Below are 17,856 nucleotides of genomic sequence, written 5' to 3'. Positions count from 1 at the left end.
AGAGTCATGTTCTTTCCCTCCCCTCCTCCTAATCCCTCCTGTAGCAAACGTGCAATTCCACTGAGTTTTACCTGTGTCCTTGATCAAAACCTATTTCCATATTGTTATATTTGCACTAGGATGATCATTTGGAGCCTACATCCCCAATCATATCCCCATCAACTCAGGTGATCAACCAGTTGTTTTTCTTCTGTTTCTGTTCCCACAGTTTTTCCTGTGAATGTGGATAGCATTCTTTCTCATAAGTCCTTGCAAATTGTTGTGGATCATTGCATTGCTACTACTAGAGAAGTCCATTACATTCGATTGAACCACAGTGTATCTGTCTCTGTGTACATTGTTCTCCTGCTTCTGCTCTTTTCACTCTGCATCACTTCCTGGAGGTCATTCCAGTTCACATGGAATTCCTTCAGTTCATTATTCCTTTGAGCACAATAATATTCCATCGCCAACGTATACCACAATTTGGTCAGCCAAACCCAATCGAAGGACATCTCCTAATTTTCCAATTTTTTGCCACCACAAAGAGCAGAGCTATGAATATTCTTGTATAAGTCTTTTTCCTTATTATTTCTTTGGGGGTATAAACCCAGCAGTGCTATGGCTGGATCAAAGGGCAGACAGACTTTTAGCGCCCATTGGGCATAGTTCCAAATTGCCCTCCAGAATGACTGGATCAATTCACAACTCCACCAGCAATGCATTAATGTCCCAATTTTGCCATGTCCCCTCCAGCAGTCATTACTTTTCTTTGCTGTCATGTTAGCCAATCTGGTAGGTATGAGGTGACCTTTCTCATAGGTTTTTGTTATAAAGATTTTTTCCTCAATTTGTTGCTTCCTTTCTAATTTTAGATGCATTGGTTTTTTTTGATTGTACAAAAACTTTAAAATTATTCATTTTATATTTTCTAATATTCTCTGTTTATAGTTTGTTCTTAAATTCTTTTCATTCTTATAGATCTGAGAGGTATACTATTCTATGTTCACCTAATTTACTTATAGTTTTGTTCTTTATATTTAAGTCATTTACCCATTCTGAACTTGTCTTGGTATATGGTGTGAGATGATGATCTAGGCCTAATCTTTTCCATACTATTTTCCAGTTTTCTCAGCAGTTTTTGTCAAACACTGGGTTCTTGTCCCAAAAGCTGGGATCTTTGGGTTTATTGTACACTATCTTGCTGAGGACATTTACCCTAAATCTATTCCATTGACCCTTCCTTCTGCCACTTAGCCAGTAGTATATTGTTTTAATGACCATTTCTTTATAGTACATTTTAAGATCTGGTACTGCTAGACACATTTTTTTTCATTATTTCCCTTGATATTCTTGATCTTTTGTTCTTCCAAATGAACTTTGTTATAATTTTTTCTAATTCAGTAATAAAGTTTCTTGGTAGTTTGATAGGTATGGCACTGAATAAATAAATTAATTTGTGTAGGATTGTCATTTTTATTATGTTAGCTCATCCTGCCCATGAGCAATTAATGTTTTTCCAATTATGTAGATCTAGTTTTAATTGTTTGGAAAGTGTTTTGTAGTTGTGTTCATATAGTTCCTGTGTTTGTTTCAGCAGATAGATTCCTAAGTATTTTATATAGTCTAGGGTGATTTTAAATGGAATTTCTCTTTCTAACTCCTGCTGCTGGTATGTGTTTGAAATATATAGAAATACTGATGATTTATGTGAGTTTATTTTTATCTTGCAACTTTGCTAAAGTTGTTGATTATTTCCACTAGCTTTTTAGTTGATTCTCTAGGATTCTTTAAGTAAACCATCATATCATCTGCAAAAGAGTGATAGCTTGGTCTCCATTTTGCCTATTTTACTGACTTCAATTTCTTTTTCTTCTCTGATTGCTACTGCTAGCATTTCTAGTACAATGTTAAATAAAAAGATGATAATGAGCATCCTTGCTTCACTCTTTATCTTATTGGGAAGGCTTCTAACTTATCCTCATTGCAGATGTTACTTGCTGATAGTTTAAAATATATACTGTTTTTTTTCTTTTTAGGAAAGGTCCTTCTATTACTATACTTTCTAGTGTTTTCAATAGCAATGAGTGTTGTTTTGTCAAAGGCTTTTTCTGCATCTATTGAGATAATCATGTGATTTCTGTTGATTTGATTATATTATGTGAATGGTTTTCCCAATTTTAAACCATCCTTGCATTCCTGGTATAAATCCCACCTGATCAAAGTGAATAATCCTCATAATCACTTCCTGGAGGCATTTTGCTAGTATTCTGTTTAATATTCTTGTGTCTATATTCATTAAGGAGATTAGTCTGTAATTTTCTTTCTCTGTTTTTGGTTTCCCACCCTAAAATTTATTTTTTGAATCAGTATCATATTTGTGCCATGAAAGGAATTTGGTAAAACTCCTTCTTTGTTTATTTTGTCAAATAATTTGAATAGTATTGGGATTAGTTGTTCTTTAAATGTTTGATAGAATTCACTTGTGAATCCATCTGGCCCTGGGGATTTTTCTTAAGGAGTTTTCTGATGGCTTGTTTGATTTCTGTTTCTGACATGGGATTATTTAAGTATTCTATTTCCCCTTCTGTAAATCTAGGCAATTTATATTATTGTAAATATTCCTCCATATCACCTAGATTGCCATACATGTTGCCATATAATTGAGCAAAATTGTTCTTAATAATTGTCTTAATTTCCTCTTCATTAGCGGTAAGGTTGCCTATTTCATCTTTGATACTGTTAATTTGATTCTCTTCTTTCCTTTTTTATTAGATTAATCAGTACTTTTTTCTATTTTATTTGTTTTTTCAAAGTACCAGCTTATTTATTAATTCAAAAGTTCTTTTACTTTCAAATTTATTTATTTCTCCTTTAATTTTTAGGATTTCCAATTTAGTTTTTATCTGGAAATTTTTAATTTGTTCTGTTTCTACTTAATTTGCATGCCCAATTTATTCACCTCTTCCCTCTCTGATTTTTTGATTCATGCACATAGGGCTATAAATTTTCCTCTGACTACTACTTTGGCTGTATCCCATAGATTTTGATATGATGTCTCATCATTGTCATTCTCTTCAATGAAAATATTAATTGTTTCTCTGATTTGTTCTTTAACCAATCAATTTTGGGGAATCATTATTTAATTTCCAATTAATTTTTATATGGTTCTCCATGTACCTAATTATTATTTTTATTGAATTATGATCCAAAATGTTGCATTTATTATTTCTGCTTTTTTGCATGTTGTTTGCAATGTTTTTATGCCCTAGTACATGGGCAGTCTTTGTGAATGTACCATGTGCTACTGAAAAGAAGGTGTATTCTTGTTTATTTTTCTCCATATATCTATTAACTCTACATTTTTTCTAAGATTTAATTTACATTTCTTATCTCTTTCTTATTTATTTTTTGGTCTTATTTATCTAGATCTGATAGAGGTAGGTTCAGGTCTCCCACTAGTATAGTTTTACTATCTATTTCCTCCTTGAGCTCCACAAATTTCTCCTTTAGAAATTTGGATGCTATGCCATTTGTTGCCTACACATTGAGTACTGCCATTGCCTTTTATCAGGATGTAATTACCGTCCCTATCTCTTTTAATCAGATCTACTTTTAATTTGGGTTTGTCAGATATTATAATTGTGATTTCTGCCTTCTTTTTCACAGTTGATGCTCAATAAATTTTGTTTCAGCCCCTTGCTTTTACCCTGTCTGTGTCGATCTGCCTCATGTGTATTTCTTATAGACATTTGGTAGGATTTTGGTTTCTAATCAACTCTGCTATTTGCTTCTGTTTTATGGGTGAGTTCACACCATTCACATTCAGAGTTATGATTAGCACCTGGGTATTCCCCATCATTTTGATTTCCTCTCCTAGTCCTTCCCTTTCTTCTTTCAATATTTCCTTCTACAGTCCCTCTAATCACCACTCTTATTTTACTTCTCTTCCCAACCCCTCCCTTCTTATTCCCCTCTTATTTTTCTTTAGGGTCTATTAAATTCCCTCTCCCCTCTCTTTCCCTCCATTTTGTACCCCCTGCCCTACTCCCACCATGGTTTTTCCCTCTCAACTTCCCTGTAGGGTAAGAGAATTCTATACTCCAATGGATCTAGATGTTCTTCCCTCTCAGAACTGATTCCATTGAGAGTAAGGTTTAACTATTAGCACTCTCTTTCCTTCTCATAATAGTATTCTTCCCTTCCCCATCCCATGAACCTCTTTATGTGGTATAATTTATACTATTTTTCTTCTTCCTTCAAGTTTCTCTTTGTGTCTTCTTCTATCCTTCCCTTTTTTTACATATCATATTAAACTAATTAGTACCCCAACCTCTACCTATGAACAATTTTTCTATCTATTATGATAGTGAAAACATTTTTTGAGAGCTACAAATATAATTTTTCCATATAGGAATATAAGCAATTTGACCTTACTGAAGCCCTTAAAAAATTTTCCCCCTCTTTCTTGTTTGTCTTTTTATTGTCTTTTTCTTTTCTCTGAAATTTTGCATTTGGATGTCAAATTTTCCATTCAGTTCTGGTCTTTTCTTTACAAGTACTTGGAAATCTTTTATTTTGTTAAATGCCCATACTTTCTCTAGAAGTATATAGTCAGTTTTGATGGGTAGGTGATCCTTGGTTGTAGACCAAATTCTCTTGCCTTTCCAAATATCATATTCCAAGTCTTGTGGCCCTTTATTGTGGAAGCTGCCAGATTCTGTGTGATCCTGACTGGGGCTCCTTGATATCTGTATTGTCTGTTTCTGGATTCTTGCAATATTTTCTCCTTGGCTTGGGAGTTCTTGAATTTGGTAATTACATTTCTGAGGATTTTCTTTTGAGGATCTAATATAGAGAATGATCTATGGACTCTTTCAATGTCTATTTTGCTCTCTTGTTCAAGAATATCAGGGCAGTTTTCTTGGAAAATTCCTTGTAATATGATGTCAAGGCTTCCGTTTTTTCCCTAGGTTTTCAGGTAGACCAATGATTCTCAAATTGTCCTTCCTGGACCTGTTTTCTAGGTCAGTTTTTTTAAATGAGATATTTCAGGTTTCCTTTTATTTTTTTCATTCTTTTTATTTTCTTTATTAATTCTTGTTGTCTTGTAAGCTTCTACTTGCCCAATTCTAGTCTTTAAAGACTGATTTTCAGCTATGATCTTTTGATTTTCCTTTCAGTTTGGTCTAACTTACTTCTCATGGTTTCCAACAGGTCAGTTCTGGTCTCCAATTTGCTTATTACTTCATGTGATTTCTGTGTTTCTCTTTCCAAGTGGGAGATTCTGTCTTTTAAAATGTTATTTTCTTTTTTTAAGTACTTGCATTGATATTTCCCATGTTTCTTGCCATTTTTCTTCTATCTTTCTTACTTGATTCTTGAATGCTATTTTGAGTTCCTTCAGAGCTTGTGACCAATTTCTTTTTTTTTTTGACAGTTTGGATGTGTTTGCTTGTTTGTCACTCTTTGCTGTCAATTCTGTACTCTGCTCCTTTTCTCCATAGAAGTTATCCAATGTCAGAAGTTTTCTCTTTTGTATCTTTTTTTTTTTTGTACTTGTGGATTGTAGTTCTTGGGTGTTGATGGCCATTGCTGTGTTAATTTTATCTTTCCTTGTCAGCCAGAAGTATGAGTGAGGAGGGCAGGCAGCTCTCCATTTAGTGAGCTACAGAGCAGTTTTTGCCCTGAGGTTATTTTTCCAGTCTCCACAGTGTGTACTGTAGGCAACCTGTTTCTGAGCTATCTCTGCTCCTGTACTGCATGTTCCTCGGCTTCAGGTCCCCGTCTTACCTCTAAGACATTGCACTGCCCTCAGGGGTAAATCTGTGGTACCCTCAGTCAGCCCCCAGAAAATTTAGAGATTGCCCAGCCCTCACTCTGACTCTGGTGCAGTAGGTGGTATGGGGGAGGGGTGATCAGCTCACACTTTGGTAGTGTAAAAATTAAAATTAAATGCCAATAATAAAAAATATCATATTTTAGGAGATTTACTAATGATCATTAGAACTAAAGGAATAAAAGGGATACAAAATGAAACCAAAAGCCCATGGCTGATCTGCCAATTCAAAACCTCCTTGCCTACCGTCCCCATTCTTGCCATGAAGCCAAAAAGAGTGAGCAGGACTTCCCATTGAATATTTATTCCCTGTCTACAGGAAATACATAATGACAGGAAGTCAGTGGGTTCCTGGGAAATGTAGTTCTTTTTTTAGGGCAACAGATTTTCAATTATACAATAGGTATAATTTTATCCCCTTATAGCATGGAAATGTCCAAAACCTGCCTACCTTCAAGGCTGTGCTCTGTGGCAGAGGCCCTTCACTTGTCTGATTTTGATTTTTTGTCCTTTTGAGACACTTTGTTATGATTGGTAGTAGAGAGAGTTGTGAAGTTCCTTCTATACTGAGTCTGTCTTAGTCTGGAAGTCCTCTGTAATTTTAAACAAAGCTTGGGCTTAGTATCATACATTTAGAGTTGGAAAGGACTTTAGTTTATCTAGACTGGTGGCTCTAAAGCATTTTGGTTTAATGTCCACTTTATACAACTTTTTAAAAAAACCTTTAACTTCCATTTTATCATCAATACTGTGTATTGGTTCCTAAGCAGAAAAGTGGTAAGGGCTAGGTAATGGGAGGTAAGGGATTTGGCCAGGGTCAAATAGTTAGGAAGTGTCTAAAGCCATATTTTAACCCAGGACTTCTTGTCTCTGAGCCTCGTTCTCCATCCACTGAGCAACCTAGATGCCCCCACTCCTTTATAAACTCTTAAAAAATTATTGAAGATCTTAAAGATATTTTGCTTATGTGTGTCTATTGATATCTGCCATATTATAAATTTAAACTTCTTGTTATTATTATGAAAATAGTTTTGATTTTCTGTATCTCCTGAAAGGGTCAAAGGTCCTTGGACCACACTTTCATAACTACTAGCCTGTACCAAACCCTTTTCCTGCAGATGAGGAAACTTGGGCTCTAAGAAATAGAGTTGCCTAAATTCACAATTTTTAAAAGCTAAAATCAGGATTTGAATCCAGCATTTTCCCCACTTACCTGGGGGAAGAGAGGAGCTGAGAAAGAGATAGTGAGTAGAAAATATTTACTGGAGTAGTATGAATTATTTGGTAGGTTTCCAGGTGTTTAAAAGGATTTTCTGCCAACAGTAGGTGTGTTTTATCCAGACTTTGAAAAATAACTTATTATTGAATAGTTAGATATGACATTGGTATAAACATTTCTTCCTGATTGCATTTATGGGAAATTAATTTTTATAGCTGTGTTTTCCAGAAGCACTGAGCTCTTGCTCTATTAAATTATTATTTGGCATTTGGTCAGTGTGTGTGGCAATAAAATAATTTCCAAAATAAATTCAATTATATGAGTGAAAGGACATAACTCTTTGCCTTCCTGGGATGAAATCTGGTTGATTCATTTTTCAGGGAAACTCAGAAAGCAAGTGTGGGAAGACAGAATCATGCCATGTTAGTTAAGTATTCTTTCCCAATCAATTCTATTCATTCAGTAAACATTTCTTATGATTCTTTTTGAGAGAAGGCACTGAAGAAAATATAAAGGAAAGGAGCAAATCAAGATAGGAGGCTTAGTCAAGATGATGGTGTTTGGTCAGGTAACATTAAAAGCAAGAACATATAGTACAATAAACTTTTAGCTTTGTACCTTAGGCTGTTGTCCCTTCATTCTTTAAAAAAAGTATATGTGCATATATATATATATATACATATATATATGTATGTATGTATGTATGTATATTAAAGGGCTAGGCAATAGGGGTTAAATTTCTTTCCCAGGGTCTCACAGCTAGGAAGTGCCCAGGGGCAGATTTTAACCCAGAACCTCCGGTCACTTGACCTGGCTCTCAATCTACTGAGCCACCTAGCAGTCTCCCAGCCCTCAATTCTTCAGTAAAGTTTCTTAACTTTGATTGGGTGCCATTTGAGCTAATGATCAATTAGTCAATCAGGCAGCAGATATCTATTAAGCATCTACTATGTTCCAGGCACTAGGCTCTAGGTAGGATTCTTTCATTTAGAGTTATACTAGAAGCAGTGAAAGAAGAAGGAGAAACTTGTGGCATTCAAGGACTTCTACAATCTCTTATTACCCTCCTGTTCAGCATTATCTCACACTATTCTACCAGATGAACTGCTAGGTGGTATAACAGATAGAGTCCTGAGCCTGGAGTCAGGAAGACCTGAGTTCAAGTTCAGTTTCAGATACTTACTCACTGTGACCCTCAACATGTCACTTATCCCTGTTTGTCTCAGTTTCCTCATTGTAAAACAAACTAGAGAAGGAAATAACAAACCACTTCAACATCTTTGCCAAGAAAACACTCAATTGTGGCCATGAAGAGTCAGACACAACTGAAACAACAATAGCTCCACTAAATGACACATTGGATAGAGGACTAGGTGGTCAGGCAAGAAAACCCAAGTTCAAATCCAGCCTTACACATTTCCTAGTCAAATGACCCTGGATGAGACCCTTAACCTCTCTCTGCCTCCATTTTCTCAGCCATAAAATGAGTGTAATAATAGTACCTACCTCCTAGTATTATTATGAGAATTGAATGAGATAATAATTGTAACACATAGCAAAAGTGCCTGGCATATAGTAGGTACTTCATAAATATTTGCTTCTCCTTCCCTTCATTTATTCCCTTCCTTTATTCCCTTCATAGGCAAAGTGGATTAATTATTGACCTTCACACCTGTCCCCTGTTGCCCCACCTTTGTATTGTTGGTCCCAATGTTCTATAAGCCTGGAATGCCATCTCTATTTTCCATCAGCATGGCATATAATCTTCATATTTTACTTTTTATTAATAGCAGAAATCATATAAGTATTAAAAATAACTGCACAGTAAAATTGTCAGTAGACAAGTATGAAATAAGTTTTCTTTTGCTATAGTATTGAAATAGCTACCCAGCCTAATTCACAGAGAAATATGTTGATAATTTTAAATTTATGGCTTGAGCTATTTATTAAAATAAGAATCCTATTATGATAGTGCCTAAACCTTCTTAATATTATGGTCATTCTTTTAAAATGATAATTTACCTTCTAATAGCACTACTTGCCCAAAGCACTTTACAAAGCACTTTTCTCATAAATACTACAAGGTATGTAGTATGAGTTTTATTATCCCAATTTAATAGATGAGGATGCTGAGGGTCAAAGAAGTTAGTGACTTGACATGATCACATGGCTAGTTTCAGAGCAAGATTTTGAACTTGGATTTCCTGACTGGAAGTTCTTCCTTTTCCCATGCTATTGTGACATTCGGTTGTTTCAGGCATGTCCAACTCTTCGTGACTCCATTTGAGGTTGTCTTGGCAAAGATACTGAAATGGTTTGCCATTTCCCTCTCCAACTCATTTTGCAGATGAGGCAAACAGAGTTGTGATTATCCCAGGATCACACAGCTAGTAAGTGTCTGAGGTTAAATTTGAACTCAGGAAGATGAATTCTCCTGACTCCAGGCCTGGCTTTAAAATCATTAAAAATATTAGTAGTTGCTGTTTGAGATTTAGATTTTCATATTTTTGGATAAATAAAATTGTTGAAGTTTTGTGTCCACATAATGAAGACTCTGCTTCAGTAAAGGATATTTGCACACTAGGAGTTACTTACACTAATATAGTCACAAGACTTGAAACACACTCCTTATCATCTCTTCAAATTCTCTTATAACTTCAGAATGTATAAAAGCAACTATAGTTTCACAAATATTCTAAGATAATAGTAACATGGACTGCTATACTATATAGCTTGTGGCAGATGTTAAAAATCCTCATTTTTAAGATGATAAAACTGTAGAATAGTGCTAGGCATGCAAAGTCCCCCCCCAACCCCCCAAAAAAGGTAGCCTGGCCTGCAAGTAGCTTATAATTTAAAGGAGGAAGATAATACAGAAAATGAAACTGAAGAGTTTGGGGAAGGGAGGATGGAGAAGTCCTGAGGAATGCAGCTGGGTGTAAAATGAAATGACTGTCTTGGGCTCCCTCCTTAAATAAAGATTGTGGGAGGAGCTCTCCACTACAGCTTCCAATCGGAAGGGCAGAAACTCAAACTGACTGAATCTTGCAGGAGGATGGAGCCAGAACAGAGAGGTTGAAGGGGCTAAAGTAAGATGAATAAGTTAGTAGTAAAACCAAGGCTAGATTCCCATGTCTTGATTCCTAACTGGCGTTCTTCCAAATTGTGGGTTGTGCTCTTTTTTTGAAGGAGGGGGCATTTTTTTTTTAAGTTGCAATGGTGCATTTTAAATGTTTATGCTTCCACATCAAGTGTGCTATTAGCATTTGGGGTGATGCCCATGACTGAAGAACATTTAGTTATATTGCCTGTTTTGCTGCAGTTGTGGATATTTGTGAAACTATCATTGATTAAGGTGCTAATAAAAACAAGAGTCAAGGGAAGAAGACAAGCCATATGTATGTCAAATGTTACAGTGATTAACAATGCTAATTAGAAGTAAATGAAAGAAACAATGAATGTGCCAGGAAGGAGTTTAAAGACCTGCAGTGTTTCACAAGGTCACTGACAGCTTCATCTAGTCAATACTATCTACTTCATTTGAAGGATTGGAGTAAATGATGCTCTCTCTCTGCCTCTCCCTCTCCTTCTCCCTCTACCTCCCCCCCACTCCCTTCTTCCTTCCATCTCCCTCTATATCCCTGCCTCTCCTCTCTCCCCTTTCTTCCTTCCCTCTCTCATTCTCCTTTCCTTTCTTCCTCTTCTTCCCTCCCTCCACTCCCTTCCTCTCTTCCCCCTCCCTCCCTCCTTCCTTCCTTCCTTCCTCCCTCTCTTCCTCCCTCCCTCCCTCTCTCTTCCTTCCTCCCTCCCTCTCTTCCTTCCTCCCTCCCTCCCTTCTTCTCCCTCCTTCCCTCTCTTCCCTTCCTTCTTTCCTTCCTTCTTTCCTTCCTTCCTTCCTTCCTCCCTCCCTCCTTCCCTCCTTCTCTTCCTCCTTCCTTCTTCCCTCCCTCCCTTCCTTCCTCCCTTCTTCCTTCCTCCCACCCTCGCTCTCTTCTTTCCTCCCTCTCTCCTTCTTTCTTTCCTTCTTTCTTTCCTTCTTTCTTTCCTTCTTTCTTTCTTTCTTTCTTTCTTTCTTTCTTTCTTTCTTTCTTTCTTTCTTTCTTTCTTTCTTTCTTTCTTTCTTTCTTTCTTTCTTTCTTTCTTTCTTTCTTTCTTTCTTTCTTTCTTTCCTTCTTTCCTTCTTTCCTTCTTTCCTCTTTCCTCTCCTTCTATATCCCTTTCTTTGCCTTCCTTCTCCCCCTCCTCACTCCTCCTTGTCTGTCTTTGACTCTCTTTTTTCTTCTCCCCTTCCTTCCTTTTTTTTTCAGTGTTTGAATAGGCAAGGAAACCTATGATACTCCCCTTGATAGGAAAGTATGAGTACAAAGGAATACTAGGTGGATGAGGAGATTAAGATAGGGCATGCAGGCCAAGATGGTTACAGCCTCGGGGAAGGAGAAGGTTAAGAGGAGAGACAGAGTCATTGCTAGAGAAGATTGAAGATTTGAGAGAGAGAGAGAGAGAGAGAGAGAGAGAGAGAGAGAGAGAGAGAGAGAGAGAGAGAGAGAATTAAGGAGCCAAGTGGAGCTCCATGAAAGGGGAGAGAAAGCCAAGAGGAAGTTCATGGGTTTGCCTCTGAATTTAATCCTGTCCTGCTTGGGCGGTACTCCCAAGCATGTAGTAACCACATCACAAAGTATAGACAATTAAGATTGGGTGGCAATGTAGAGGGAACACCTTTGGGCGTGTAGATTGCAAACCAAACCCTGGTGAGTCCGAGCATGTTAATGAGTTTGTCTTAGCCAAGTTCAAGGCCACTTCACTGGCTACATGGCCAGTTCAAGGTTACATTCACAAGCCTCATTGGTATAACCTTATGCTTGGAGACACAGTCGCCATACAGTCATTTATATTTCATAGATGTGAATATGCTGGGAATGCTACATATCCCCCTTTTTGTTTTAAAAATAAAATGAAGTGAAGGGTGAGTAATATAAAAATGTAACAAAGTTTCTGACTAAAATTAAAATTATAAAAATCATGTAGCATCACCAATTGATGCTTCAAGTGATTAAAAATAGACATTCAAAATATATTGCCAAAGCCTTGGCTGTGAAAAGTAAGTGTGATTATCAACAATAATAAAATCTTCCTCCTTGCTCATTAAGATTATTGCAAAGATAAAATGTGTTCTTAATACTAAACAATCAAAATCAAAGATAAAAAGTTTCATACACTATTAAAAATAGTGACAAAAGCAATAAGAAAATAGCTCTCACTCTAATTATCCTGAACTCCCCTTCCTTTCTAATCACTGCTGCTCATCTCCTCTGAGGCAGCTTATATGTTAGGAAGATGCCCCAGCCACTCCATTGCTGCCCCATTTAAAACTGGAGAGGGAAAAAGGAACCTTGCCCCTAGTCCTCCTTAGCTTAGTTCTCACAACAGTCTCATTCTTTTCCAGAAGGAAGAAAATTCAATCAGTTTGAGGCTATAACTGCTTGAGTTTATAATCAGGTTTCAGAACTTTTCAGTCTCTCCCAGAAGGGGGACAACAAATCTGTTCATGGAATAAACCAATGAAATCTGAACTGACCCTCCAGCTTGTTCCCATTTCTTCCTGGCAGGGGAATAGTACCTTTGGACATAAGACATAGACAACCCTTTTGTCTCCATGCCTTTGTCCAAAGGGTCCTCCTTGCCTGGGATGCACTTATTTCTATTCATCTTCCTCTTAGAATATCTACCTCCTTTCAAAATTCTACTCAAGGGGCAGCTGGGTGGCTCAGTATATTGAGAGCCAGGCCTCAGGAGGTCCTGAGTTCAAATATGACCTCAGACACTTCCCAGCTGTGTGACCTTGGGCAAATCACTTAACCCCTCTTGCCTAGCCCTTACCACTGTTCTACCTTGGAACCAATACATAGTATTGAGTCTAAGATGGAAGAAAAGAGGTTTTTTAAAGAAAAAAACTCACTCAAGTGCTATCTCCTATATAAGACTGAGCATCCCAAATGTTCTTGCCTTCCCCAAATTACTTTACAATTTCCTTACATGTATATGCTTTTGTAGGGATAGTCTATAAACTCTTTGAAAGCACGGACTGATTAATTCCCCTCTTTGTGTCTGTAGTGCCTAACCTAGCACCTGACACCCAGAGATGCTTAGTAAGTACTTTGTGGGTCAATTTGTAAGTATTGCCAACAGAAGATGTTATAATCCCCATTTTGTAGATGATAAAACCATAGACTAAAGCTATGAAATGCTTACTATAAAAATAGGCACTATGCAAAGCTCCCCGGGGCATATAAATACCAAAGAAAAAAGGCAGTCCTTGCCTTCAGGTCGCTTATAATCTAATGGGGGAAGGATAACCCAGAAAATAAAACCACTGTGGTAATTACAATGTGGGTCAAAAATCCTTACATCCAAATGTCCTAAAGAGGGCTTTATGCATGAGCTGATCCTTGAGCTGGCTCCCCTTTTCTCTTACAGGTGTCTTCATGGCCCTGTCCCTGCTGTCTATCGTCTACGGGGCTTTGCGTTGCAACATCCTGGCCATCAAGATCAAGTACGACGAATACGAGGTCAGCGTGAAGCCTGCCGCCTATCTCTGCATCTTCCTCTGGCGGAGCTTTGAGATCGCAACACGTGTTGTGGTCCTGGTCCTTTTCAGCTCCGTCCTCCAGATCTGGATCCTCCCGGTGGTACTGCTCAATTTCTTCGGCTTTTTTTTTTACCCCTGGATTCTCTTCTGGAGGAGCCGCTCCCCCTTTCCCGAGAATATCAAGGCCATGAGCAGAATGGGCACCACCATCGTGCTCTGCTTCCTCACCTTCCTGTACGCAGGCATCAACATGTTCTGTTGGTCGGCCGTTCAGCTGAAGATCAACAGCCCTGACTTGATCAATAAGTCCCAGAACTGGTACAGGCTGTCGGTCTATTACATGCTGAGGTTCATTGAGAATGCTTTCCTCCTCCTTTTGTGGTACATCTATAAGACAGACATTTATATGTACGTGTGTGCTCCCTTGCTCATTCTGAAGCTGCTGATTGCATATTGCACAGCCATCCTATTTATGCTAGTGTTTTACCAGTTTTTCCACCCTTGCAAAAAGCTCTTCTCCTTTAATATTACTCAAGGCCTGCTGTCATGCTTCAGGTGTCTTTGCTTTCCTTGTAAAAGGCAGAGGCACAGCGACCCTGCAGAAAGGGCAGACTTGAAGTCCCAGGATGACTCTGAAATCCCCATCCAGCCGCAGAAAAGTGAGCCACAGAGCAGAAACTCACAGCTGAGCGTCCCTTCTGATTCTTAACAGGACCCGGAGTAAGATGGTGTCTCTGCTGGCAGCCCCTGCTTATGTTTACACACATCCTCTGCATCTTGTTTTCTGGGTCTCACTGATGCTTGTTCATTGATGCCTGTACCAATGCGGCACATGTCTTTGAATAGACAGGAAGTAATCCCTACAAGTGCATCCCCTACTCCCTGCTGGCTAGCTTGCTCTGTTTGCCACTGGAGTATGGAATGTGTATGTGAATGTGTGTGTTTGTGCAGACTGCCAAGGAGAATTACAGATGATCAGTCCAGTGTGGTAAGATGCAAGACATCCTGTTCAACAAAGGTTACGTGTATGAGAATGAATGGTCAGATTCTCCCAGTTGGCATTATCCTCTTTAGTTTTAAAAAGGACAGCATTGCAGGTCAGGACCTTCTGGAATTTTATCTCAGCTAACAGAAATCAGGAAATTTGAAATTGGTTTGTTTAGGTAGAATTGGGAAAGGGTACCGGATCATCCTGTCTGGAAATCCAGCTTAGTTATCAGTCCTAAAGATGATCCTTGTGTTGGCTTTAGTGACAGAGAGTCACTGCTATGGTCATCCCACCAAGCCATGCCTTCCTTCTCTGAATTTCTTAAAATGAAACTGAACAATTTACAATGGACCCTTGAATACTTTTTTTCCCCTTCTTCTGCTTAGCCCAAGAGATTTCTGCTTAAATGCAGAAAAAATCCTGGCCTTTTCTCTGACTGGTTGATGGCACTGATTGCCAGTGCATGATGCTGATAGATTTTCAAATATTTGAATGTGCTGTTTTTATACTTTGATGATTTCTGACCTTCCTTATATCATGCCTCAGATCATATGCATTCAAGAATTTGGATCTGGAGACTTTAGGTGTTAAATGTCCCTAAGAAGAAACTTATATTCTATTTTGACTTTGATTCTAGATGCCCTGGGGGTTTGGGAGAACATTCATAGGCATTAGGTACATAGGAGAATTTCTGGATCATAAAGATCATTAAGCATTAAAATGACTAAATGAGGAAATTATGGAGTCTCCTTCTCTGGGAGCCTCCACAAACACGATACCATTCTTTAGGTCTTTTTTATTGTGGGTCACCTTGAAGGCAGTCTTCTAACCTCTCAAAGTCCACTCCTGCCAGAAGATTCTGTGAAGTCACAGAAAAACCTGAGATTTATTCCAAAAAAGCTATCTTTTGAAAGTTTATCATCTCTCCCAAAAGATCTTAGGAAAGACCCGTATAATTTTTATAAATCACTTGAGAATTCCAGGCCAGTGTTATCTAGGTAGGATATTTTGGTTTTTATTATTTAAAGGAAACACTTAGACTAAAAAAGACAGCCTAGCCATGATGTGGATCTTAATGCCACAACTCTCTCCACTGCCCCAAAGAAATTAAGTGACCCAGAATCCAGTGACTTTAAATGCAGTAATTTTAACATAGACTTTTGATTCAATTAAATCCTCCTTTATTCACCTCTTCAGTTTGGTACTGTGTGTATATGGGTGTGTATGTATATATGTGTGTGTTGACACGAAGTTGGGTAACATTCACTCAAGTGTCATGGGGAAGTTAATCTTATACCTTTAGTTTTAATGTTAAAAATTTTCTCATGTAATACTTGGAAAGTGGTTGAAGCAAAGACATCTTTTAACATGATTAAAAATGAAATAATGGCAGCATAAGAATATAAAACAATTTAGGCAAAAGACATTAAAATGCACTATGCTGATGTCAGTTTTTTTACATGACTGTATTGTCTAGCAAGATATATCTGTCAAACATTCTCAGATTTGATCACTTTATTGGTTTTGATTTCATATAGAAAATGTGAAGTGTACATGCACACAAATATACAATTTGTTGTACTCTTCTATTATATTCAAAGGGTATTCTCTTGTGATTTACTAGTTTTATATACTTCAGTTGGCATGTCTGTAGACTACTGATCAATCTCACCTCAGTTTTGTTTGCAGATTTTTTAAATTTGAAGTATTCTTGGTTCCTCAATATGTGTAAAATATTATAGGCAAGTAGTTAGCAAATTTGTTTATTTATTCAAGCAAGAGAAAATTATCTTGTGTCATTATGCATCATCTGGGTGTCTCTTTGCCCACATCAGCTGTCCTTGATACTGTTTTGTAGACCTAATGCAAATTATTTTGTGTGTGTGTATGTGCACACGTGCTCCCACATGGCTCTGTGTGTGCCAAAACATTCATGTATATACACAGAGATAAATATTGTGCATATTGACAGATAAAGATATTTAAATGTAGATAGACATGCACATAAGACCACATGGGAATTTTTTTCTCAAAAAATTAAAAGATTAGGAATAGAATAAAACAAAGATTTAAAACCATTCTTTTTATGTAGTTCCTTAATGAAGAAAAAGTTTCTATTGGATCGCGTCTCTGGTCATGGTAGCACAACCATTCCTGGCTCCTAGTTTTTGCCCTTACTACCTGTTGTCCAATCTCAGACAGTTCTGTTACCTCTCTGTCCCTCCATTCCCTACATCTAACAAATGTAGTAATAGCTGACCTGCCTACCTCACAGGGGTGTCGTGAGGATCAGAGTAGATGATGATCATGACAGTACTTTTAAAACATCCTATGCAACTATAAGCTAGCATTATTTTATGTCACCAGACTCATAATGGAAATGTGTTGCAATGAGAAGGTTGCTTTGCACTGCATTCTAACTTGCATCCAGCTTTTGAATGAATCCTTGATCATTTGACCTTGTGGAAGCAGGCTTGATGGATAGCCTCTGCTTTGGAAATTTCAGGGAAGGGGGAAATCTACACAACATCTGTTCGAGATGATGTTACCGCCCTTGTGGCCAGTGTTTACAAAACATCATGTTTATGGATATGGGACTGGTCAGAAAATAAAAAATAACTGCAAAATACCCCCTCTTTCTTTCTGAGGATTCTAAAGATTTTTCTCTGAATTCAACACTTTTGGAAATATCTTTTTGTCCTTACAAATGGAAAATAGGTCTAAAAGCTGATTCTCAAACATATGGCATTTCCTTGGAAATGATTTTATCAAATGGGTTGTCATGGTTCTGTATATGTATGTATGAGTATTATACTTCCTGTGAGTGGATTGCCAGTTTTATATTCAGAATCATGCCCACCATCGTAACTGTAATAAATATATTATGGACATGGGATTTTATTGACTGCCAGTCTGCAGTCATTGCCTCTAATAAACAGTGTTTATGTTTCTTTTGATGGTACATCACTCTCTGCATGAATTTCTGTTTGTTACTTTCAGGATCCAAGAACCACTCTTAAAAAAGAATTTTTAAAAAAGTTATGCCACTGGGTTGAATGATGGTTTTAGAACTTCAATTGAGGAATACCCATTATTACCAGAAACAGAGAATTGAATGGGAATATGCTTGGTTACCAAGCCAAGAATGCCCAGGTCCTCTTTCTTTTACCCAGCAAATTATTTCATTTGTGCGCATTGTTGTTTCAGTCATGCTCAACTCTGGATGGCCCCATTTGAGTTTTTCT

The 17,856-nt window shown here is 37.5% G+C and overlaps 1 protein-coding gene across 1 annotated transcript in view; it reads left to right on the top strand.

The window, feature by feature from the left end:
• Positions 1 to 17,573, top strand: part of XK (X-linked Kx blood group antigen, Kell and VPS13A binding protein) — a 54,858-nt gene extending 37,285 nt beyond the window's left edge. The window contains exon 3 of the mRNA XM_001379086.5: positions 13,512 to 17,573. Within this exon, the coding sequence (XP_001379123.2) occupies positions 13,512 to 14,332 (821 nt within the window). The 3' untranslated portion in view covers positions 14,333 to 17,573. The remainder of the gene's footprint in view (positions 1 to 13,511) is intronic.
• The last annotated feature ends 283 nt before the right edge of the window (positions 17,574 to 17,856 follow it).

Source organism: Monodelphis domestica, chromosome 4, assembly GCF_027887165.1.
Source record: "Monodelphis domestica isolate mMonDom1 chromosome 4, mMonDom1.pri, whole genome shotgun sequence".
NCBI lineage: Eukaryota > Metazoa > Chordata > Mammalia > Didelphimorphia > Didelphidae > Monodelphis > Monodelphis domestica.
The sequence above is the reverse complement of the archived record's forward strand: the minus strand, read 5'-3'. Positions and strand labels throughout refer to the sequence as shown.